At 36.3% G+C, this 25783-nt stretch overlaps 1 protein-coding gene across 4 annotated transcripts in view; it reads right to left on the bottom strand.

Annotated features, from left to right (window-relative positions):
• MMS22L (MMS22 like, DNA repair protein) overlaps nucleotides 1-25783 on the bottom strand; it is a 122117-nt gene that overhangs the window by 6644 nt on the left and 89690 nt on the right. For 3 of the 4 annotated variants that reach the window (XM_013966474.2, XM_018053137.1, XM_018053138.1), the window contains exons 17-22: nucleotides 24175-24326; nucleotides 23059-23201; nucleotides 17322-17481; nucleotides 12629-12798; nucleotides 9921-10132; nucleotides 6448-6611 (exon numbers count right to left, since the gene is read on the bottom strand). In XM_013966474.2, the coding sequence (XP_013821928.2) occupies nucleotides 6448-6611; nucleotides 9921-10132; nucleotides 12629-12798; nucleotides 17322-17481; nucleotides 23059-23201; nucleotides 24175-24326 (1001 nt within the window). The remainder of the gene's footprint in view (nucleotides 1-6447; nucleotides 6612-9920; nucleotides 10133-12628; nucleotides 12799-17321; nucleotides 17482-23058; nucleotides 23202-24174; nucleotides 24327-25783) is intronic. The other variant, XM_018053139.1, reaches the window with a different exon arrangement.

Here is a 25783-nt window from a genome sequence, read left to right as displayed (position 1 = left end):
TTTTGCTACAAAGAAGCTTGCTGAATTCTGGTAGGGAAACTTGCTGAACTTATTTATTAGTTCAAATAGTTTTCAATGGGTCCTTAGGATTATATATATACATATATGATATCATATATTTCCATATAGTATAGTCAAAGCTATAGTTTTTCCAGTGGTCATGTATGGATGTCAGCGTTGGACCATAAAGAAGGCTAAGAGCCGAAGAATTGATGTTTTCAAACTGTGCTGCTGGAGAAGACTCCTGAGAGTCCCTTGGACAGCAAGCAACAATCAATCCAACAGTCAATCCTAAAGGAAATCAGTCCTGAATTTTCATTGGAAGGACTGATGCTGAAGCTCCAATACTTTGGCCACCTGATGAGAAGAGCTGACTCACTGGAAAAGACCCTGATGCTGGAAAAGATTGAAGTCAGGAGAAGAAGGGGATGACAGAGGATAAGATGACTGGATGGCATCACTGACTCAACAGATATGAGTTTGAGCCAGCTCCGGGAGACGGTGAAGGACAGAGAAGCCTGGCACACTGCAGTGCATGGAGTCACAAAGAGTCAAACACTACTGAGTGACTGAACAACCACAAAATGATATCAAGTGCAGACACAGATAATTTTACTTCTTCCTTTTCAACCTAGATGCCTTTTATTTCCATTTCTTCCACTGACTAGAACTTCTAGTACAATGCTGAAAGGAAGTGGCAAGAGTGGACACTTTGGTTTTGTTCCTAATCTTAGGGAGAAAGCATCTTAAGTGTGGTATCAGCTGTAGGATTTTCAAAATTGTCCTTTATCTGATTGAAGAAGTTCTCTCCTCTATTCCCAGTTCATCTTTATGTAATGCCCATCTTTATGACTGATGGTTCTTCTTGTCCTGAAGTCTGCTTTGTGTTTTGAATTGTTAGCACTGTATATATTTCTCCATCCCTTTACTTTTAATCTAATTGTGTCCTTATGTTTAAAGTGGATTTCTTGTAGCTGACATAGAGTTAAGCCTTGTTTTTTATCCAGTCAGTCTCTTAATTGGTTTATTTAGACTACTGCCATCAATGATTATTGAAATAGTTGAAGTAATATCTACTTTATAGATAGTTTTTCTAGTCTTTGCTCTGGATCTTTTTTTTTTTTTTAAATCTTTCCCTCTTTTCCTGCTTTCTCTGAAGGTTTTAATTGAACACTTTGTATGGTTACATTTTCTCTCCTCTCTTAGTACATCCTTTACCTCTTTAAAAAATTACCTATTAGATAAGTTAAAACTAAACAGAAAGGTGGATACAGAGAATCACAGCTAGCCAGGAGCAGAAGCCTTCTGATGTAGCTGGTATTGGTAGCAATATTTAAGCTGAATTTGACAAATTGTTGTACGCTCAGTTTTGAGGGCAGTGATTTGCCCTATGACCTCAATTCTCTGATGAACCTAAGAAGAATTGTTTTTCAGGCTGTCCAGAGTTCTTCTTGTTGTGAGGGTGAGTGATGACTTCCAAGCTTTTTATTACTATAGCAGAAACCAAAGTTCCTCCAATTATTACTGTGAATTATTTTCCCCTTCATTTTAGTTTTTTCTTGTATTTTGCTATTATTAGGTACACATGTATTTATAATGGTTCAATCTTCCAGATTCACCCTTTTATCATTATAAAATGTTCCCTCTTTATTTCTAGTAATATTTTTTTTTTGCCTAATGTCTTTTCTGTCTGATGTTAGTCTAGCTACTCCGGCTTTCTGCGGTTACGATTTGCATGATGCATCCTTTTCCATCCTTTAACTTCCAATCTTTGAATCAGAAGTGTTTCCTGCAGATAAAGATAGAGCTTAAAAAAAAAATTCTGATAATCTCTGTCTTTTGATTGGATTGTTCAACTTTTTCACAATTAACATTACTATAGATACAGCTGGATTTACATCAGCCATTTTACCTTTTGCTTTCTAAATGTCTTATGTTTTTGTCCATCACTTTGGCCACCTCATGAGAAGAGTTGACTCATTGGAAAAGACTTTGATGCTGGGAGGGATTAGGGGCAGGAGAAGAAGGGGACAACCGAGGATGAGATGGCTGGATGGCATCACTGACTCGATGAACACGAGTCTGAGTGAACTCCGGGAGTCGGTGATGGACAGGGAGGCCTGGTGTGCTGCGATTCATGGGGTCACAAAGAGTCGGACACGACTGAGCGACTGAACTGAACTGAATCTCTCTTTTGCATTAAGTGAATTATTTTCAAATGTAGCATATTAGTTACTTTAATGATTGTCCGTAAGTTTTGAATTATTTCCTTAGTGGTTGCTCTGGGTTTATCATGTACATCTTAACTCTTCAGAGCTTCACATTTACATGAACTTAATTTCAGCAAAATATAGAAACATTGTTCCTATACAGCTCATCACTTTCCCCTCTTTTGTGGAATTACTGTTATACATGTTACACTTACAAATTTTAAAACTCAGTGATACATTATTATAATTTCTACCTTATAAAATTCCTATGTTTTCAAAGAAGCTAAGAAAGGAGAACACATATATATTTTGGGTTTTGTTAAATTTACCTATCATTTATTGGTCTCATCATTTGTCCCTGTTTAAGTTATCATCCGAAGTCACTTCCTTAGTCTAATACTACTTTGTTTCCACCATCTCCTTTATACTGTTATTGGTAAATATATTAAATTTCTATACATTATAGGACAATTATATACACATTATTTCATACATTTACTTTTAAAAGAAGTTGAAAGAAAAAAGGTAAAAATATGCATTTAACCTGCCTTTCAACTACAACTGACCCTTGAACAACATGGGGCTTCCTTGGTAGCTCAGATGGTAAAGAATCTGCCTGCAATGTAGGAGACCTGTATTCGATCCCTGGGTCAGGAAGATCCCCTGGAAAAGGAAATAACAACCCATTCCAGTATTCTTGTCTGGAGAATTCCATGGACAGAGGAGCCTGGTGGGCTACAGTCCATGGGGTTGCAAGAGTTGGACACAATTGAGCAACTAACACTTGAACAACATGAAGGTTTAGAGTGCTGATCCCCCATACAGTTGAAAATCCATGTTTAACTTTATAGTCAGCTTTCTGAATGTAAAGTCAGAAAGGGTTCAGTCAGGGTTCCACATCTACAAATTCAACTAACCATGGTTTGTGTAGTAATATAGTATGGATTTATTGAAAAGAAACACTGCAAATAAGTAGACCTGTGCAGTTCAAACCCATGCTGTTCAAGGGTCAACTGTACCTAATTACCTTTGCTGTTCTTTGTTTACTCATAAGTATTCAAGTTACTATCTGAGCTCACTTTAACTTTCATTCTAAAGAACTTCCTTTAGTAATTTTTATAAGGCAGGTCTGCTAACAACAAATTCTCTCATTTTTTATCTGCAAATATCTTGAGTTTATTTTCATTTTTGAAAGGGCAGCTTTGCTCACTATAGAATTCTTGGTTGACAGTGCTTTCTTTGATCACTCAATGTTATCCCACTGCCTTCTAGTTTCCACTGATTTTGCTGAGAAGTCAGCTGTTAATCTTCCCAGGGTTCCTTTGAAAGTAGAGTTGTTTCTCCTCTTGCTGCTTTGAAAATCTTCTCCTTGCCTTTGACTTCCAACCTTTTTTTTCCCCCACTAAGTTGCATGTCTGTGGATCTAAGTTTATTCCATTTGGAATTAGGTGGGCTTCCTGAATGTATACATTGGTATTAGTCAATAAATTTTGAAAAATTTCAGCCATTACTTCTTCAATATCTTTTCTGCTCCTTTCTGTCCTCTCCTGATATTCTACATAGCATGGTGTGCTTAATGATGTCCTACAGTTCTGTAAAGCTCTACTCATTTCTTTCTTGTTTTTTTGAATGCATAACACCTAACAATCTATCTTCAAGTTTGCTAATTCTTTCGTCTATCAATTCAAATTAAACTTAAGATTTTCAGTTTAGCTTTTAAACTTCAGAATTCCCATTTGGTTATCTTCTGTTTTAATAATTTCTATTTCTCTACTGATAGTCTCTGATGTGACACTGTTATCACATCTTCCTTTACCTTATTAACCATGATTTCCTTGAGCTTTCTGAACCTTTTTATAATGGCTACTTTGAAGTCTTTGTTTATTAAATCTTATATCTGATTGCTCACACTGGCAGGATCTGTTGATTTTCTCTCAGTAAATGTAAGTGTATGATCTTATCAAATCCAGGCTTTTTTAAAGGGAGGATTTCTGAGATTAGTGATATTTGTTCTCACACCAGGGCTTTTTGCAGTCAATTCTCTCACTAAACTAGTTGACCTACAGATTAACTTACACCTCTAATAAATCTATCTTTCTCCTACCTATTACCTTTTAACCACAAACTCCACTGCTTCTGACAGCACCCTCAGGCTTGAACTTTTTCACATTTCGTTGTAAATGAAATTTGTTCCTTTGGGAGAAATTCAGAATTATCTGTCCTATGGCTTTCTCCTACCCCTTCCCACTCTCAGGCAAAATTCAGAAGTGAAGTTCTGTTGCTGGAGACAGAGATCATGGTGCCCAATATTTTCTGACCAACATACCCACGTTAGGTGCTGCATGCTTGTGGAAGGAGGGGTATTAGCTACAGATCCTCTTGGTATAAATTCTCTACCTCTAAGCTGGAGAAGGAAATGGCAATCCACTCCAGTACTACTGCCTGGAAAATCCCATGGACAGAGAAGCCTGGTAGGCTACAGCCCATGGGGTCGCAAAGAGTCGGACACGACTGAGGAACTTTACCTTAAGCTGCAGCAAGGACAATCAACACTCCAGTATTCTCATTGATACCACACTCAGTATAGTGCTCCCATCTCACAAGTGGGAGCTGAGTGGAAGAATGAAGGCCTCACCTCTCACCCACACTCCCCTGGAATATAACCTTACCATCAGGTGGCTATGAGGCAGGATGAGAAACATTGATACTCTGCCTCTCTTAGGAAGACAGCCCTCCTCCTGGAAGCTGCAGGGAGAGGGAACCCTCATTCTTTAATTTATCAGAGTTGCCATGCCTCTGAGATAGGAAGAGAGAAGGCAGTAGTCTTGGTTCAAATATCAAAGACTTGCTGTTCCTACCAAGCTTCAGTAGACAATTTCTCCATTTGTTATGTACCCTTTTTGGACCATTTCCAGAGAATTTAAATGCTTTCTTTTAAACAATTTTCACCAGTTTTTCTGCAGACCAAGGCTGCAGAGATTCTCATGTCACCATGCTGAAAGTGAACTCAAGCTCTTGTGTACAGGTATTTTGGGTAAACACTGAAATATTCTTGGGCATAACACTAACTTTCTACAATTTTACAAACTGTCCTTCAAAAACACAGAGACTACAAGGAGAGTCAGGGAATCTTCTCTGAGCCAATCACACACATCTGTGTTCCTCCACAAACCTGACCTTCTTCATGATAAATATTATACTCACTAACAACAGGCTAGCTAAAATGCCATACTATCTGCTCTGTCTCAAATTTTGTACTGTATAGTACAACAGACTTTCATTGAAATTAAAGCATGCAAATGTTTTTAAAGAAGGTAAAATTTCTAAAGAACAGTCTGGGATCTATCTCTGGATATTCTTTACTGAAGAGGTGTTACTATCAAGTAAGAGTATTTTACATTAACATAATACAACATTTTTCACAGAACCAAGCGTGGAAGCAGAGAGGACCATTTTTAAATATCAAAATAACATGGATTAAAACAAAACATGCATAAATTTTTGAGATGAAACAGAACATTTCAAAGAGCTGTCTGAGCTTTTAGCTGCCACTCTGCATGCTGCCCTCGTATTCTTTAGGATATATACTGTACTCACTTATCACAGTAGTTAGAAGTACTTAAGTAGAAGCATTTGAGAAGCCTGCCCCAAACGATCACATTATAATGACAAATACACACACAACACATCTATTTACACTAAAAATCCCTTCAGGATAGAACTACAGCCACTATTCTGCATATTCCCAATAAGCTTGTTAAGGCCTGCTACTCACAGCAGGGACTAAATAAATAGTATTTTTAAGTGATCACAGGCAGTAAGCTGATGAGACTGAAAACAAAAGGATCAACATGTACTTACAGGTTTGCCCACAGATCAGCTTACATATTAAGCAGAATCCAGAATAGGAGAAAGTAGGCTGCCCCCTCACCACTTGATATCTAGCAAGTTGCATTCAGTATCAGAGACAAATTGAACAAAAATTAAATAAACATAAATCAACTATTTGGGAGGAGAAAAAAAAAAAAAACTAGACTGAATCATGTCAGTTTGTAACCATTTTATCACACCCAACCTCAGCTACTGGCTGGAGTTCATTCTTTAGCCATGATAAAAATTAAGTTGATATGAAATAACCATATATTTTCATAACTGTCAATTTAACTGATAGAATTGAATACTTTCTTAATTTGTGAACATAAAAGAATAACAAATACAAACTCTTAAATGAACTAACCTTGAGGTTCACTGAACAGCACCAAGCATTTTAATACTCCAGGGAGGAGGAGTTCAATCTCAGTAACATCAGTGTTAGTTTCCTTAACAAGCTGGAGGATGAAGGCCAGAATGGATGCCAAGCGAGGAGGGAGCAAGGATCCTTTAAACTCAAAGTAGGACTTCCTGAAAAGAAGCAAAATTTTGTTCTTCCTTCTCTTTAAAGTTTCAATAGAGCAGAATCAAATGTCATACACTTGAAAGATGATGGCCTATTTTATCTCTGAAATCCATAAAGCACAATTTTTAAAAACTATGTATATTTTACCATATTTTCTTCCAACCTAAGATTTTTGAAGCAATGACTGTACATCCTACTGGCATGATATAAAGGCCAAAGCACAATACAGATACAAACTAAATATGAAGGAAACTGATCTTAAACAATCAAAATCTAATAAAAATCTGTTAAATTTTTTCCTTTCTAATATAAGCTTGATCTCCCCTATGAGCTCCTCAATGACACATTTTAATTTGACTTTGCATAAAGATTCTCTCCATTTATCTATGGATTTGAAAGGGAGTCTTATTTTTCCAACTAAACCATACTAGAAATCGTCTTTCCATTCCAACCTGTATCCATCCTTCCCTTATGAAATAAAAGAATTAGAGAGGTAATTGAGGGTTTAATATCTTCTTTTAAAGCAGGACAACTTTTATCATTTGAACTCAGAGGTCATAAAGATAACTCACCTGCCTCATCTTTATGTCTCTACCTCTTAGAACAGGTCTCAACTCATAGAAGGTGTTCAGTGTACTTTTTTACATGAATAAATGCAAAGTGGAAATTGCACAGTTTCTAAAGAGTCTAGACAATATGAAAAAGTGTCAAATATAGCTAAATCTAAACCAGACATCTACATATACTTTGCAAAGAGATATAATTTGCCGAAATGAGGCACAGAAACCACTAAATATTATAAATTCCTTAAAGGCAGAACTATGCCTTCATCATTTCTACTCCATACAATGACTTCCAACAAATATTACATATTAGAAAATTCATTCATTCTTTGAGGTCAATTGTTTCATGTGTTTTGTTTAATGCTAAATTTCTAATGCTTAGAACAAACATTCATTGAGTATGTGGTGTGCTTGGTACAAATCTAAGAACAAGAAAGTAAAATATGGTCTCTGAAAGCAATGGCTCACTGTCCAGTGGAAAAGTTAGATAAGGAAGAAAAGAACAATTATAGTGTGATAGGTGCTCTGGAAGATAACCCCAGAATTCTTGGGAATTCAGTAGAGAGAGTCCTAAGCTAGGGAATTATAGTAGAGAAGCTTGGAATAGAGGAAGTCTTAGGAGACAATTTCTATGTCTTTCCTGAGTGTCAAAAGAAAAAAAGAAAAAGGAATTGCTACTTGTTTAGGTCTTCAACTAGAAACAGTAAGAAAAACATTTTCACTATATACAAAGTAGAGAGGAAAGTCAAGGAAAGTAGCCAGGGTCCTAAACACTGGACTTTAACAGCTTTAAGGTCTTAAGGATTTGATTTCATTTCAACACTTGTCATTTGGTTTACTAAAATTACCTATGCAATATCTCAAACACAGTGGTAGAGTACTATAATCTTGCTGCAAAATTCATATACAAGTTAGGCAAAACTATCATGATTCTGAGAACTGAATTATACAGAGCACATGGCTCCAGAAGAAGGAAAGAAGAGTCATGGTACACTGAGATATTAGGTGTAGGTCTCATAAAGCCTAGGAGTATTTAGCCCAGTAGATAGCATTTTAATGGAGAAAATGGTCTGAACAAAGCTGTGATATAGGGAAATGTGAAGTATTTTGGAAGGGTGATAATTAAACCAGTACCATTAGGGTTTGTATATGATGACATATATATGGGAAAGTTAAGTGACAGATCATGGACAGCAAACAAAGAAAGTTTGAAGGCAAGGAAGTGTCATACTGGAAAAACATTTTAGGAAAAGTAATCTGGGGGAATTGTTTGGGTGAGACTGGAAGAAAAGACTGCTGCCGCTAAGTCGCTTCAGTCGTGTCTGACTCTGTGCAACCCCAGAGACGGCAGCCCACCAGGCTCCCCCGTCCCTGGGATCCTCCAGGCAAGAACACTGGAGTGGGTTGCCATTTCCTTCTCCAATGCAGGAAAGTGAAAAGTGAAAGTGAAGTCACTCAGTCGTGTCCGACTCTTAGCGACCCCATGGGCTGCAGCCTACCAGGCTTCTCCGTCCATGAGATTTTCCAGGCAAGAGTACTAGAGTGGGGTGCCATTAAGACTAGAGACAGTGAAATTAGTTATGAGACTCTGGCTATAGTGTAGGTATAATATAATAAAAAAGGGATGTGAAAAAGGAAGGAGACAATGATTTGCCAAAGGTTGAAAAGGGAGGGGAAACAAAGAATATGAAGCTTTCAAACCTGAGTAACAGAACACTACGAACACACAGAGAAAGTCAGAGGGAGAACAGATCTCAGACATGGAATTCTGTAATGTGAGGTGACAGATAATATTAGGATATTAAAGATATCAGATCATTAAAAACACAGGAAAAAAAAACCACTAAGAATAATATATATCACCATAGCATCTTAAAAGTTTAAAAACTAATTTCATATGAAGCTAAATACTTCATGAAGACCAAAACAGAAAAACAAAAGGTGGTTTCTAATGTCGCAGTTAGAAGATATGGAGTTCAGTAGAAAACCTAAGTTTCACTGATTCATTTGCCTAATAATAAAAGTTAAGACAGAGAAGACTAAAAGAAAAAGGACTTCATATTGCTTCCTTTTTCATATTAGCATTCTTCTTTTCACTGAATTATCTCTTATAATTACTTCATTTTGTACAGTACAAAATTCAATCAGTATTTAACTGATAAAAAATAATACATATACATGTTGTTATTTAGTTGCTAAGTCATGTCTGACTCCTTTGCAACCCCATGGATTGTAGCCCACCAGGCACTTCTGTCCATGGGACTTCCCAGACAAGAATACTGGAATGGGTTGCCATTTCCTTCTCCCATACATACATACATACATACATACACACACACACACACACATATATATATATGACATATATGGGCTTCCCAGATGGACAGAAGAGCCTGGTGGGCTACAGTCCACAGGGTCACAAAAGATTTGGACACAACTTAGTGACTAAACAGCAGCAGCAAGACATATATAAGAGAAATAATAGCAATACAAAGAAAACAAACAATTCAGAGAAAACAATTTAAAGAGCTGTCTTAGGCTGCCAAGTCATTCTGATAAATTCTGAGATACTTCTCAGGAAAAAAGTTTCTAAACTCAGAATCCTACAGGTTGCCAATACTATTGTTATTTTTTTAATACAGAAAATTATTAGAGAAATTTATCATTTAATAGAGAAAATAAAAAACTATTCTGTTTTTAATAGAGAATAATACATTATAAATACCACTTATTCTTAGTATTTAGATGTACCTTATGACATGGGCAATGCATTTCTTTAGCAATGACATCGGTGGAACACTGGCTGAGTTTTTCAATGCCAATAAAACAGGATGCTGTCCAAGACCTAAGACAGGAGCTGAGGCTGGAAGAAATCGCCTGATGTACTGCTCAATAACATTCCCCAGCAACTGGTTCAGATAGGCATTCGGATTTTGAGACTGACAACACACAATACACATGCCCTACAGGAGGAAAAAAAAAAGACATACTAAAAGATAAAGTTTAAAAAAAAAATTAGGAAATTACTAATTTTGCCCCCAGCATTGATATTTATATATCAGAATGTGTAACTTAACACAGTCAACAAGAACACCTTCCATAATCAACAGGTAATGTTTGTATGAAGCTCAGGGCACAGCTGAGTTTGGTTAACTTATGTAATGGTACCTAACGGAACACATGTATTTGGGGCACACCAGAGGAAGCAGGGGAGAAAAGTAAGAAGACAGATGAAGCTCTCTTCTGGGTCTCATCTTCAGAAAACTTCACCACCACACTCATCAATGAAATATATATGTAATTACAATGTTATAAAATACACATTGCTGCTGCTGCTGCTAAGTCGCTTCAGTTGTGTCCGACTCTGAGCACATTAGGTCTATTTTATATTTTAAATATAAATTCATTTTTTTCAATTGGAGGCTAATTACAATATTGTAGTGGTTCTGCCATACATTGACATGAATCCACCACGGGTGTACATGTGTTCCCCATCCTGAACTCCCCTCTTACCTCCTTCCCCATCCCATCCCTCTGGGTCATCCCAGTGCACCAGCCCTGAGCACCCTGTCTCATGCATCGAACCTGGACTGGCAATCCGTTTCACATATGATATTCTCCCAAATCATCCCACCCTCATTAGGTCTACTTTAAAACTTATGGTATTGGTCATTTTATCTGAATAAGACTATAAAATTTATGGTAAAAAATTTTCAATGTTAAGAAACATAATACATTTTTTAAATAAAAATAACAAAAGGAGAGAAATGCAGAAGATTAAGACTCGGAATAATGACAATTGATTCTGAGGTTTTTTTATGTCAGCACTGTGCCACATGTTTTGTATTCATTATTTCACTTAAATTTCTCAAAAAACATCTTCACTGACTTAGTGCTATATTTCTGATTTTACAGCTGGAGAAACAGGTTTAGAGAAGAGTTTGATAAATTCATGGTCAAACAGAACTGACAATGTCTTATGTCTATTGATTTAAACCACTGTATTTTTATAGAGTTAATGAGATACTTTCACATGGATTGCAGTGTTTGATACTTACAAAAAAATCAACACCCTAAGAAAAAAAAATTTTTCTGCTAATATTACTGAAGATTGCATTTTACTAAATAATCACCAACAGAGCAACAAATTATGCTCTAAAAGTTCACTTACAATTTGGTACCTTGGTGATTTCACAATGTGGTTTTTCCAGAGAAATAATCAGAAATGACTGTCATGTCTCTATTTTAACTATAAATGGTATTTGTCCAGTAAGAAATTTTGGAAGTTTATTTCTAATGAAAAAGAGTACAAACCTGTTAAAACACAAGCGCTTAAACAACAACTGCAAAAAACAAAACAGTGGACTCCCCCACCCATTTCTTTCATGCTCTGTTTGAGGAAAAGCATATTATATCAGAAGATTAAAAAATGAATGAATACTTTAAAAAAAATTCTGATGAGAAGAGCTTATACCTTTAAGAAGTTAAAGATATAGCTCCAAGTGAGTTCTGCCAAATGGATAATTCAACAAATTTAACTTAGGAAGTTTATAAGAATTCTTATTATGTGAACTGTTTTGGTATCAGAGAGCCACGCTGGGGCAAGCACTCCACACAACTATTGACATAAGCAGCCACCATGGAATCTAAGAAGTATTCTATTTCTTTTTGCTGCTCTACAACACTCATACTCAGCAACTCTGTGACCGGTGATACTAAACATTTCTAAAACCTGCTGTGTGTTCTGTACCCACTGCCTTAGTTCCATACTTTCAGGTAATGAACTACCCCCTGCCTTCCAAATCTCCAATCTAACCTCCTCACAAGCTTAAATGTGGCCACCAGAATCCCCTTTCTAAAACGTAAATATGGTATGTCTCTCCCGCTTCTCTGCTCACAATCCAACAACATTCCCCTTGTACAAGAGCAAGTCCAAACTTCTTAAGTACACAAAACTCTTCACTATGTGGCTCCTCCTGTATGAGCCTCCAGCCACAAAAGAATTCTTTGCCTTTCCCCATGAGTCATGTTTTCTTATAGCTTATGCTCTCCACATGCTGTTCCCTCTTATAGGAACAGTCCTTCAGGTCCTACCCACTTTGCTCTTTAACACCTAATACTCTTCACTGCAGTTATCTTCTCTTGCGTCTCTTCAGGCCAGTCTGGCTGACAGAGAGCGGAGGCCTCTGAGGAAAATACTGAGCAAATGCTGGATTGTCTATGCTAGTCAGTCTCTTCGCTCAACTTTAAGCTTCTTGAGAGTGGAGGTTTTGCCTCTTTCATCTTTGTTTTCAGAGCTCAACACAAAAGAATTTTAAACCTGTTCAGTGGAAATACATCATCACAAATGTACATTAGGAATATAATGTATGGTTTTGAAATCTGCAATTAGTAAACTGCTTTAAGGCAAGCGTCAATTTTTTTTTCCTTTTCCTTTTAAGCAGTCACACTTACTATACCTGGAGATACAAAGGAAGACTCTTCTGAATTGCAGTCAACATAGGTGCAGGCAGCTCCTTCTCTTGCTGTAATACTGTATGTGGCAGCAGTAAACAGTCTATAATCCGGAATAGTAACTTTTGGGCTTTAGAGGTGGCAAAGATCAGTGCCCATGATTTAACTAGAATTCCTAACAAAGAGGAGTGGTAAGAGAAATTATGGTTATCTTCCAACCAGAAAATTTTGTCATTCCAGTTAAAAAAAAAAAAAAGTATATTTAAAACACAGAGGACCAAGTTAAAGTTGGCAATAGGAAGAAACATGTATTAACAGTCAAAAGACATATGCCAAGTATTTCACTAAAGAGGCAACTGTCTCAGAATTCTGGGCCAAGAAAAACATACATTTCCTGAGCAACTAACTGGCATTTAATACATACACACAACGTGTGGTTATACATTATGCGAAGTTATAGACTGAATCTTCCAATTAGCCAGATCTCTCTCTCTTTCTCTCTTTGCTCAGGCTGCTAGGAAACTCAGAGGCCAATCTGCAGTCCAACTTTAAGAACACTGTAACACCATATATTATGCTTTTATGTATATATTCACTTTTCCCTGGGCTTCTTCATGCTACTATAAATTTTACTGATAGTCTTATTTCTTTATATTTTAAATTACATTTACAGGCTGTCTGAACCCAGTTTGCCACAAGAAGGATCACTAAATTTAATTGTTGAAGTAGAAAAAAAGATTAGCTGTAACATCTTGAAGCAATCACTTAACCTCTTGGAACTTCAGTTTTTATAACTTCTAGCTATTTAACACAAACACTGAATTTAAATTTTGATTCTATAAGAAGAGAAATGGACTTCTTTACTACATGAACTATATTATGGTTTCCTAATGGTAGGAGTCTGTCAAAAAACTGCTATATTAAATGATGGTAAAACAACAAATGAGCACTTTTTGCTTAATAAAGTAATTAACGGCAGATATATACTTCCTTTTAGAGTATATTACTGCTACTGAGGCCTCTTTTACTGAAAAATATTAGTTTAAAAGGAGATCATTAAGCACTTATCCAAACAGCAGTTGCTGCATAAACTTTTATATTTTATTTCATCTTAGAAAAGCAAAAAAGATAAAATTCAAAGTCATTTCCATAAAACAGAAAGTTTAAAATTCAAGCTCTGAAGGAAAACAAAAATATGCTTAGAGATGAATATAGTTTTTTAAAAAAACAACAACCAATAATCACTTCTAAGAACAAACAGCAACATTAATCTTTTGTAAAAGGAAATACAATAATCAATCATAAGAAACACAATGCTCACTTAGCAATATTTTAAATAACGCTGGCCTGCTGCTCATTTTTCCAGTAGGTGAAAATCTTGAGGATGACAGCAGTGTAAGAAGAGCTCACATTCTAAACACATTAATACACTGGTAAGAGGAACTGTCATCATCACCCACATTTGAAATGATTCATATCACTCTTAAGTGTCACACAGGTATTAACTTATAAAGAGCAAGGACCTTCCAACTGAAAATGCCTCATCTACCCTCGTATTTTATCTTCTGCAATGGTTATAACACTGACGAAGACTTGAAATTTCGAGTTCATAGAACGTAGAGATGATACATTTTTTTTACTGCTATCAAGCCCCTAATTGAAAGTTTCAGGAAAGAACATTCAAGGGCGTGTGGAACTGAAAATGCAAAGGAAAAAATTTTTAAGTAAAAAACTGGAAAAGGTTTCAATACACAGAGTAGCTTTGTAAGAAACCAAGTATTTTTCTTGGCTAAGAACTATTCCCACTCCAGTATTCTGGTCTGGAGAACTGCAAGGGGGTTGCAAAGAGTTGGAGAGGACTGAGTGACTTTCACTTTCACTTTCGTTTCCTTTGTAGCTCAGTCAATGAAGAATCTGCCTTCAATGCAGGAGACCTGAATTCGATTCCTGGATCTGGAAGACCTCCTGGAGAAGGAAATGGCAACCCACTCCAGTACTCTTGCTTAAAGAATCCCATGGACAGAGGAGCCTGGCAGGCTACAGTCCACGGTGTCGCAACAGTCAGACACGACTTGGTGACTAAACCACCACCAAGAACTATTACTTACTTACTGATAAAGCTGAAAATATAGGAAAACTGTGGGGAATATATTTCCACAATTGAAAGCCACAACACAAGAATTCTTATGTATTTACTTATTTTCTGCTGCTGCTGCTAAGTCGCTTCAGTCGTGTCCGACTCTGCGCGACCCCACGGACGGCAGCCCACCAGGCTCCCCCGTCCCTGGGATTCTCCAGGCAAGAACACTGGAGTGGGTTGCCATTTCCTCCTCCAATGTATGAAAGTGAAAAGTGAAAGCGAAGTCGCCCATTCGTGTCCGACTCATTGCGACCCCATGGACTGCAGCCTACTAGGCTCCTCCGTCCATGGGATTTTTCAGGCAAGAGCACTGGAGTGGGGTGCCACTGCCTTCTCTGACTTATTTTCTACTCTATGTATATAAGAGTTCTTACTTATTTTCTATTCTGTGTATATATTAAGCCTTAAAAAAAAAGACAATTGAGATCATTATATATTTTTAGATGTAGTTAACAGAAAGCAACTTTGCTCATTTTGTAACACTACAAAATACACTACATAGTGTATAAATAAATAGATTTATATTTAAGGTTATTAAGTTTCAGAGATATTTAGTTAATATATGTCATCCTCTACACTGGAGGATCTCTTTAACCACTATATCATCAGTTCCCAAATCAGTGCCTGATATACACTCAGTAAATGTTTTTATTTGTTGAGAATACAACAAGATGATGGGAATAATAAGATAAGGCCACTAACCATAAGCAAGTTTAAATTTTACTGGAGGCATATCAAGTACACAAATAATCCTAATAAATGGAAAGCTACCAAAAAAAAAAGTCAGAAGAGGACAGGTGAAGCAGAGTTAGGGAGAGCAGGTCTTCCTGGGCTGGACAGTAAAGGGTCATGTGTAGAATTTCAATTTGAAAGATCAAAGGGGAAGAAGGATCCCAAGAGAGAAACATGATCAAAAGGAAAGTCATGGAAACAGAAAAGCCAGAGATATAAAGAATGGGGGAAAAAAAAGGATATAAAGGGAAGGAAAGTTGAAGACACTACTGAGAGATCAATCCTGCCTTCTCAGAAATTACCTGGAGACAATTAAGACCCCAGATGCCTTAGTCTGGAGTGATGCTGTCAAGAGTTAGTGCCTCCACTAGCAGCAGTGCAACTGAACAGTAGAGGCATTTATCCCCAGGGAGGAACCAGCCAGGTAAACCAACTACCGAGGTTTAGGTGGTTAATTTTCTTTCACTCTAGGTGATGTGACATCCCAACACACCCGAAACAGGTTCCAACTCGCAACAATTTGTATTTGCTCTTTCTCTGTTTTCTTCTAAACCTGTGTCCCTGTAAAAGACATCTGTTCCTAATTTCTGCTGACTAAATGGGCAACACTATAGCAGTGTACTCTATTCCCAGACTCTGAGGGCTAGACAAAGGGAAATACCATATCCACTGGCCATTAAATAAAAAATCAAGCATGTAACAAAACAAAGCCCCCCCCCCAGTTCTTCATAAGGAGAATGTCCCAGGTCTACATATCACCAATCCAAATGATTTTGCAGTTCTTGATAAGACAATCATGTATTTTGTAAAATAAAGACATCCTTCTAAAATCATACATTTAGCTTGGCAAAAATCCAATAGCAACTAATAAATTATAAGCCTAAATGCTGAAATACATGTTAATCTAAATTTTACTAAGTTAAATTTATAATAAATTCTCACTTATATTTTGCTCTAAAATTAAAATGACCAAATTGCTACTACTGCTTTCACTACATCCTACATCATCAATATTTACACATTTTCACATTCTCCTTTATCTTTCACAACAAAGATAAAAGGTTTCAGACAGCCCAAATCAGGTTTATTCATATGTTCACAAGATCAAAGGGAAGAGATATAAGGTTTTGGCCACAGAGAAGAAAAAAAAAACTTAAATTCTGTATAAAAACTTCTAAGGAAATCCTTCTCATTTCTCTTTATCCAGTTCCTATTCTTGGTTAGCAACAAGGTTTTAGTGAACAAAGATATTCAAATTACTGACTTCCTAAAGAAGGATGACCTCTGTTGTTATAGCGCAGACACAGAAGAAGATTTCTTTTCTTTTTGAAAGGAGAAAACATTGTGAGAAACAAGATTTGAAGCATAAATATCTTTTAGCACTATAATAAATCCTTTCCTGACCTCCTTCATACAGAGCAGACCATAAAAAATAGAAAGAAGTGACGGTTTTCTGAAGTTTTAAATTCTAACAAAGCATAGATAAGTGTTGGGAAAAGGTTCATTTTAATTATGCAGGCATTCACAATGTGAATGGTTTACAACAGACTATATCTGTAGCAAGCTGGAGTTGGTGTGTTTTTTGTATTGATCATAATTAATTTTAGTATTAACCAAACATAAGAAAAGTTCTGAAAGGAGGTAGGGCAAGACATAGATACACTTGAAAGTCAACATGAATTACTTTAAACTAAATCACTGTCTTTCAGATTATTCTTAAGATTGTGTGGAGAGTAGTGACTTAGCCAGTGTATCAGTATATTCCTATCCATCATGATACCATACGTTCAGTCTAGGGAAGTTTTAATAAAGTCAGGAATACATACCCATCATCGTATAAGTCAGCTGCAGCCCTGCACTGGAAACTTTTTTCCCCAAATAAGGTTTTATATATTTTAATATTTCACCAAGGTATTCTAAGGACTTTGTGACCATGGCAGATTTATCAGAAAATGTCTGCAGATTCCCGTAAGTTATACCAACAGCCTATAAATAAGAAAAAACATGATTTAGCATTCCAAGTTTTCTACAATACAGATTTTGAAAAATACAGATAATTTCTCTTTCTACATACACACATACATATTCCTTACATTTAAGCCTTCATCCTTAATTTTCCAATAAATGTTCACAGCAATTAAAATCCAGAAAAAAGAATTATCTTGCCTTTTATGATTAAAATAAAGGCTAAAGGAAGAATAAAAAAAATCAGTTCACCAATAATTATGAATCAGCAGAGTATTAGTTAAAGACACATGGAACTAATATACAAGAAGCTTATAAACAAATTTCCTATTAGGCATTAGGTGAGCCAAACAGATGGCTCACCATATTTCTACCACATAACTGGGAATTCTAAATCCGCAAATTTTGACAAAAAAGACCTACTGGTGAGGTTAATCAACTCTTACAAGTCAGACCTCCATAAATAAAGTTCAGCTTTGTGATTTGAGTTGATTTTTCCCTCAGAATTTTGTTTATAAGCCAATAGTTGCCAGCTTAACTTTCTCAGAGGAAAAAAAAGGCACAAAGGGTAGAAATGGTAAAACGGGGAGGCAGAGAAGTGTGAGATGAGGTGGTAAAAGAATAATAATGAAGTCAGAAGAAGAAGGTAAATACGTGAGAGGCTAGTTGTGACAAGGTGAGAATAAGCAAGAGCTGAGAAGTCACAAAAAGAATCAAGAGAAAACTGGCTAGGGATGGGTGAGGTTTGAGGACAGTAGTAATGTTTCTAAGCCACTACTGAGAACTTGCAATGAATTTGAATCACCCAAACTGGACCATGAATGGCACCAGTATACATGGTTATGCGGTTTTTCTCCTGAAGCTCTCAGAAGATTAGACAAAGGAAAGAAACCAGGTGGTTATACTGATCCAAAGTTGAAGGTTTAGAGCTGTAACCAAAAGACAGGGATGGGAGACTTTGAGTATGTCGGTTAAGAGTAGTTGAAATGAGGCCTCCAGGAGGTTTAGTTAAGGTAGATAGAGAAGAAAGTGAGACCATCAGAGGACGCTGCACTTGGGAAAAAGGGAAAGGAAGGTCCTGATGAAGTCACTCAAAAAGTTGGAAGCAAAGTGATGACAGTCAGTGAACTTTCAGATGCACCAAGTGACGCCATGGTTCAGTGGTTAGTCATGGGAGTGGATGGATGACAGCAGAAGTGAAGATCACTGAGACTATTGGAGAAGATTTGAAATGGAGACTCAAGATAAGTTATCCAAGGTGATATTAAAGTTAGCCATGTTGATGATAAAACGTAGAATAAAGGAAAAGATAAGAAACCTAGTGAACTTGAGTGATTAGGAAGTGAACAGATGAGAACAAAAGATATATACTCAACGAATCCCCTTTTCCATTTAGGTTTCTGCCCTCGGTTTTCTATACTTCTTTTCCTGGACCAGAAATTCTCAAACTTTTTGTCTCAGTTTCCTGTTATACACTTTAAAATTGAGGATCTTAAAGGGCTTATTATTATATTATTTGAACTATATCCATTGAAATTTATGATATTAGGAATTACAACAGAAAATTTCAAATTATATTTTTAAATTATAAACATGTTACTATAAGTAATATATTTTTAGTGAAAATAACTTCGTTTCCCAAAACAAACCAAAAAACATACTGAAAAGTGGATTTTTTTTTACATTTTTGCATATCACTTTAACGTCTGTTCTAATAAAAGATAGTTATTCTCATATCTGCTTCTGCATACAATCTGTTGCAATATGTTGTAGATAAAAACAAATTAAATCTCATAAATACATGTAGCTGGAAGAAGAAAAAATATTTTAATAAATTTTTCAGATAATTGTGGGATTCCTTTTTGATACTGAAAGTTGACAGGTGGTATTTCTTAAACATCAGTTGTAATATGGCATCCAAAGTCACTTTAATGCATATTCTGTACTCTGCTACATTAAAAGCCATTGGTCTATCCAGTGCTTTGAATGCATGTTTTCCACCCATGCATGCTTTCTAAAAAGTCTGTACTTGTTATCTGAAAAATTTTGGTTCTCAATTTGGACAACACATTTCACTGTCTTTTTTAAAAATCATATTTGTTAATATAACAAATAATCATCATTTGTTAACACCAATGCTATTCAAAAGTCTTAAACTATCAAGAAGTTTTCAAGCTCCTGGTGGCAAATTTAAGTGTTCCAAAATTCTAATTTTCTTGAAAGCTTCAGAGAAAACGGCAAGCCACTCCAGTACTCTTGCCTAGAAAATCTCAAGGACGGAGGAGCCTGGTAGGCTGCAGTCCATGGGGTCGCTACTAGTTGGACACAACTGAGCAACTTCACTTTCATGCATTGGAGAAGGAAATGGCAACCCACTCCAGTGTTCTTGCCTGAAGAATCCCAGGGACAACGGAGCCTGGTGGGCTGCCGTTTATGGCATTGCACAGGGTCGGACATGACTGAAGCAACTTAGCAGCAGCAGCAAAAATGCTGTCTTTGAAGTGATTTCAAAGTTGCTTTCTTTGAAGGGATAGGCTCATTTTTAAGAAAATATTTGCCAAATACTCAGGTCTGAATAACCATATTTTGTCAGTTGTTCTTTCATGATAAAGGTGTCCGTTCAGCATGCAACTCAATTACATAAGTGTTTCTTATTTAAACAGTCTTTCTTTGGTGTGCAGCAAATGTACTTTAAATACAGTTCCTATCATCATTCGCAGAATACAAAAAGGGCATGTACTCAAGTGTCAAAATTTATTAAAATCAATAACTTTCTGGCTTCATTAGTGATATTCTTAAGTGAACTGGCTTTTCTCCCCCTGTGTGATTGCATGGCCTTGAAAATTATAATGATTACTAGTATAATCTTGGGCAATCCAGACCACGGTATTACGTTTAGGCATTCTCATTTTGTCCATTACCCTGAACTTCTCAGGGCCACATGAACAAAACAGATGAGATAACCTGGGAACAGCTGAAGTGCTGCCTTGATGGCTTAAGAATTTCTATCCTAAGGGGTGGGAAATGGAATCCTTTTACTGGCCAGAAAGAAAGATTACTTCCATTGAGTATCTTCTACATGGCAGGCAGAGGGTAAGCTATATACTTTTGAGCTCACAGAACCCCTGAAAATTACTGACTCCTAAAAGTCTATGAAAAGACTTTTGAGAAAACCAGTGCCCTAGATTTCAGTATTTCTCTAAGTTTAGCCTTAACCTCTCCAAATTATGAGATGTGTATTTTTCAGTGCCTTGACTATCCCTACTTTCATGCCATGCTATCGTTTCTCTGCTAAGAAGAATTAACACAGCAGGTCCCAATATCACTATCTTTAAAAGGCTTATATGCAAGGTTGGCCCTTGGTTGGTTTTTGGAACCTTAAGATATTTTTTCCCCATCATTTTCTGATAAGAATGGCTCACTGTGCTTCAACAGTTTGTGCAACCAATACAGTTATGCTGGGAATCTGCTTTCCTTCTAAGAATCTGGATTTTTAAAAGTGCTGAACAAACGGCCTAGGTGGCCAGCCCCCATTAAAAAAAACCCCAAAAAACCCTGGGCACTCAAGTCATTTAAGAGCTCCCCCAGTAAAGAATTTCCCAGGTGCTCTCACAGTTCCTTGCTGAAAGAATTAAGCATGTCCAGGGTAACATCACTAGAAGAGGAATCTTGGAAGCTGTGCTTGGTTACTCCAGATGTCACCCATGTACCATTTCTCTTTGCTGACTGTACTTCGAAAACTTTCACTGTGATAAGTCATAGACCGAAGTACAACTATATGCTGAGTTCTGTGAGTCATAACATGTGGTGGGGGAGAGAGGTTCCTGAGCACCCCCTGACACAATTTCAAACTAAACAGGTTTAAAATTGGGGTTCTCACCTACTGTGGCCCCATCCTAAATCATGATCTCTGCTTAAGGTCATCATTCTTCTAGTTAAACACAGTATTTCCTAATCATTCAAAGATACCCTAGTTCAAGCTTCAATTCCTCCTAAATCCCACTAGTTTCTGACCATTAGTGCTCCTGAGCCTTTAATGTACTCCGTACTCTGTTGTTACCAATTTTCTTTAAGTCATTTGATCAAATCAGACCTACTTAAAAATGTATAAACCTGTTCATAATAAAATCTAAACTTCTTATATCAAGATGCTCTGAATTCTTAACCTGCTGATTCACCTATCAACTAATTGGCACTTATCATATACTATCTTATATTATTATTTTAATCTCTGGGCCTGTCTTGTATTCTCAGACAAGTAAAAGTTCACTAAGATCAAGGACTAGTTTTTTTGGTTCTTCAAGTCCCTAAGAAATCTTCGCTTAATACTATCTAGCATTTAGCGAATAACTATAATTTAGTGAGTGGTGAAAGAGCAATTAAGTTGGATAGGATTAAATTAGGAGAGCCTTTGAATGATTGGTGGGTGCTTGACTTTTACATTCTTTTCTGGTCCAGGATGGTCCCTAGTAAAGATGTTTAATTACAGATGGAGATTCAGTCAACAATGAAAGAAAAGGCTCCAGAGACATGTGTATTTTACATTTGCATATACTGAAGATTCCCTGGAGAAGGGATAGGCTACCTACTCCATTATTCCTGGGCTTCCCTGTAAAGAACATGCCTGCAGTGTGGGAGACCTGGATTCAATCCCTGGGTTGGGACGATTCCCTGGAGAAGGCAAAGGCTACCCACTCCAGCATTCTGGCCTGGAGAATTCCATGGACCATGGGGTTGCAAAGAGTCAGACACAACTGAGTGACTTTCATATTCACTTTCACTATACCATTATGAAATATTTTTAAGATTAATATGACATCTCTAACTGTTTTACAATTATATTTTAACTTAATGAAAACCAATGGGAGAATTCACATTTATGGAAAGAGCTTATGGGTTGTAATGATTTTCACTGCAGTTAATATCAACCACTGTGGGAAAATAAACCAAGTTTTACTGTGAATAGCTTACAAAAACACTAATCCAAGCACATTAACAACCTCAATTAGGATATAAAACAAAGACTATCATGTAAGATAGATCCCTACAAAATTAATAATTAAAAGTAAAATGTTGAATGGGACTATTTATTACAGAGACAAAACGAATGGATTAGATTTTAAAGCCCCAACCATGTTATGGATATGAAGTAGTTGGTGCTTATGCTGAATACACACTAAAATTTTACTGTAAGATTTACAGTTTGTTACAGGGCGGTAAATATTGAGTTGGAACTATTATGCACCATATATAAGGAGATTTAAGTACCTGAAGACTATGGTTATCCAGCAATTTTAGCAATAAGATACTCCTACGATTCCGATCAGATTTGGAGTAAGGTTTTTATATGGCATTCTTTACTCTTATTATTTTTCATTAAATGTAATTCCTCTGCTGTCCTCAAGAATGAATTATATGCTCTATCTTAGATTCACAATTCTATTCCTCCAGAATTTTATAATAGCAGCAACCAATAATATGATTCTGTTTAAAATAACTCATTTTATAGAAAAACATAATACATAATGAACACTTCAGGATTTTTGGAAAAATAATTGTAACTGATTTGGACAATTATATTAATGAATAAAACAGTACCTCAAAGAACCGAACAAGAGCTTTTTTAGGATCTTCTGGGATGGGTAAATATTCAACTTGAGACTTCGAGAAAATATTCTTTACTTCTGACAGGTTAAACAGCAACCTTGTCAGTTCAGTCAACTGTTCCATGTAGTCCTTTTCTGTCAAAATAAATTATATTTATGTTTATGATATAAATTTGTTATTTATATATATATGTGTGTGTGTACACACACACACACACATATACACACACACGACTGGAGTAGGAAACAGGAACCCACTCCAGTATTCTTGCCTGGGGAATTCCATGGACAGAGCCGCCAGGCGGGCTATATAGTCCATTGGGTCACAAAGCGTCAGACACAACTGAGCACATGCATGCGCGCACACAGGGGAGAGCAGAGAATGGAGCATTCTTCGTTTGTTTTAAATGATTTAGAATTTACATGATTTGTTTTAAAATTAAAATTTCTACATTATTAAAAGCTAAGTTTCTCTCACTACAGGAAGGCTTTATTTAAAAACAAACAAACATTTTCTTGTGAACATCCTAGTCCCAAAAGTTATTAATGTAAAGCCAAGTGATAAAATAAAATATAAAAGTAAATGTGGAGCATGTTTTCAGTCCAGCCTTTCCAAGATTTACAACTGGCCGTAAACCACAGCTTTAGGAAAAGGAAAATGCATATGCTCCAGACAACCAGAACAGTATGGAATATTAAAAAAAAAAAGTTACAAGGAAAAGGAGGAAATTATTCATAATTGGATATTTTTCTTTATAGGGTGTTCACAGTATGATATCTGGTTATTTACTTCCTACCTCCACTTTTTTATTTTTCTGATCAGTTTCTTCAAGGTAAAAAAAATAGCTTGTCACCTAAGAGCAAATTTTTGTTCCAAGCTTCCAAGGAAATAAGTTCTTTTATCTTTACAGGAGAGAAATTCGTCATATACAGTAATGGGAAAATATCAAGAAAAAAGAAACAGACTGCAAATGGAAATAAACTTCTGTTCATATTAATACCTACAAACAAATATATTTTTTAAATCTTTTCTATTAATTTATGTAACAAAACAGGAAATTCTAAACATACTTAGCAATCCAGAAAGCAAAACACTTGCAGTACTTACCAACTACCTGTTCAGGGTTTATATCAATGAATGAGTCATCTGGCACATGAAGGTTTTTTACATACATTTGCAAAATGCAACGGATCCATGATCTTACAGTTAGGGCTTGAAAAGATACGCAGCCTGAACAAGAGAGTACTTCACATAACATGCTGTAAAAGTAAGTTGATGAATATTAAAAACAGAAACCAAAACAAAACCCTGACAATGTGTTCCCTGAGTACAGAGACTCTGAAATAAAACATTCTAATACTCCCCAGTTTTTGGTCTCCCGTATCTTACAAACACGAATGCAGACATGCTCTGCTGAAAATAAACACTACAGATACCACAAAATATTTTAGACAAACATTCTTGCTTTCACTTATAATGCCCTAATTTAAAAATTTTCCTTTTTCCACTGGTGGCATACATACGACTTATGCCAAGGGAGAGACATGGTTAAAATTAGAAAAACAAGGAAGGGGTTTAAGTAGCTTTGTGTGATGATACTGAAGGAAGTGGCAAGCACAATAAAAAACAGTGGCCCTTAAGAGTAAAACAGAGAAGTGGTCATGACCATATACAGAAGAAAAAAGATAAAATACATTTCTACAAGGGTCTCCCAACCAATCCAATCCCCATCCCTTCCTTTCCCCTACCCCCCCCCCCAGGAACTCCAAAATAATATCTGAACAAGAGTTTTTTAAATTATTTTACAAAGTCAAAGGTCTGGCTTAATCTGATTTCTAATCATTTTATAAGAGAGGATGGGGATAGTCTTAACCTAATTATAAATGTTATGTAAAGTTAAGTCACTTAAAAAATACATAAATCATAACTCTAAAAGTACTGTTTTCGAATACTCTGAATACACATTTTCATAAAAAAAGAGAACACAAAACAGAACTCAGATGGGTTGTTTATTACCTATACATCCTCCCAACACTACTTAACATCTTTGCATTTCACTTCAGTTGCTTCATTTCAGTTAGTCCTTCCTTGCTGCTAACATACCAATATTATTTTAAAAACAAATCCTTCAAGATAATTTCAGCACAAGTATTTAACAAATAATATAAACAAATGTTTGTTGTCATCAAAGAATTCTTAAGCTGGAAAGGATCCTAAAAGTAATCCAATTGAAGTTGAACTCCCTTACTGTGTAACTGAAAGCTAGTGAGAAAATGATTAATGACTATGCTTAATGAACTTCTTTTTAAGAAGAATACCTCTCTTCATTTTCACTGACTGGCAGCTGCGACCAGATCAACACTGGTCTCTTAGGTTTGTGTATTTATCTTCCCTTATCTTGATATTCTTATTTGAATCACCCTGATTATTCTATGCCACTTCTATTACCGACTGTATACTTTTTTCTGCTGGGGTTCCTCAGATCTCTTACGTAATGCAGACACTTAAAAGTCATGGAAATCAAAGTTCAAGGTGATGACGTCTTTTGTTCATCGCTGCACAAAAGTCAGATCTTTAAAAACCTAGTGTGATGAGGAAAAGTGAAGAGTGAAAGTGAAGTCGCTCAGTCGTGTCCGACTCTTTGTAACCCCATGGACTGTAGCCTACCAGGCTCCTCCCTCCATGGGATTCTCCAGGCAAGAGTACTGGAGTGGGT

The sequence above is a fragment of the Capra hircus genome, chromosome 9 (assembly GCF_001704415.2).
Source record: "Capra hircus breed San Clemente chromosome 9, ASM170441v1, whole genome shotgun sequence".
Classification (NCBI taxonomy): domain Eukaryota; kingdom Metazoa; phylum Chordata; class Mammalia; order Artiodactyla; family Bovidae; genus Capra; species Capra hircus.
This window is presented reverse-complemented; position numbering and strand designations above follow the sequence as displayed.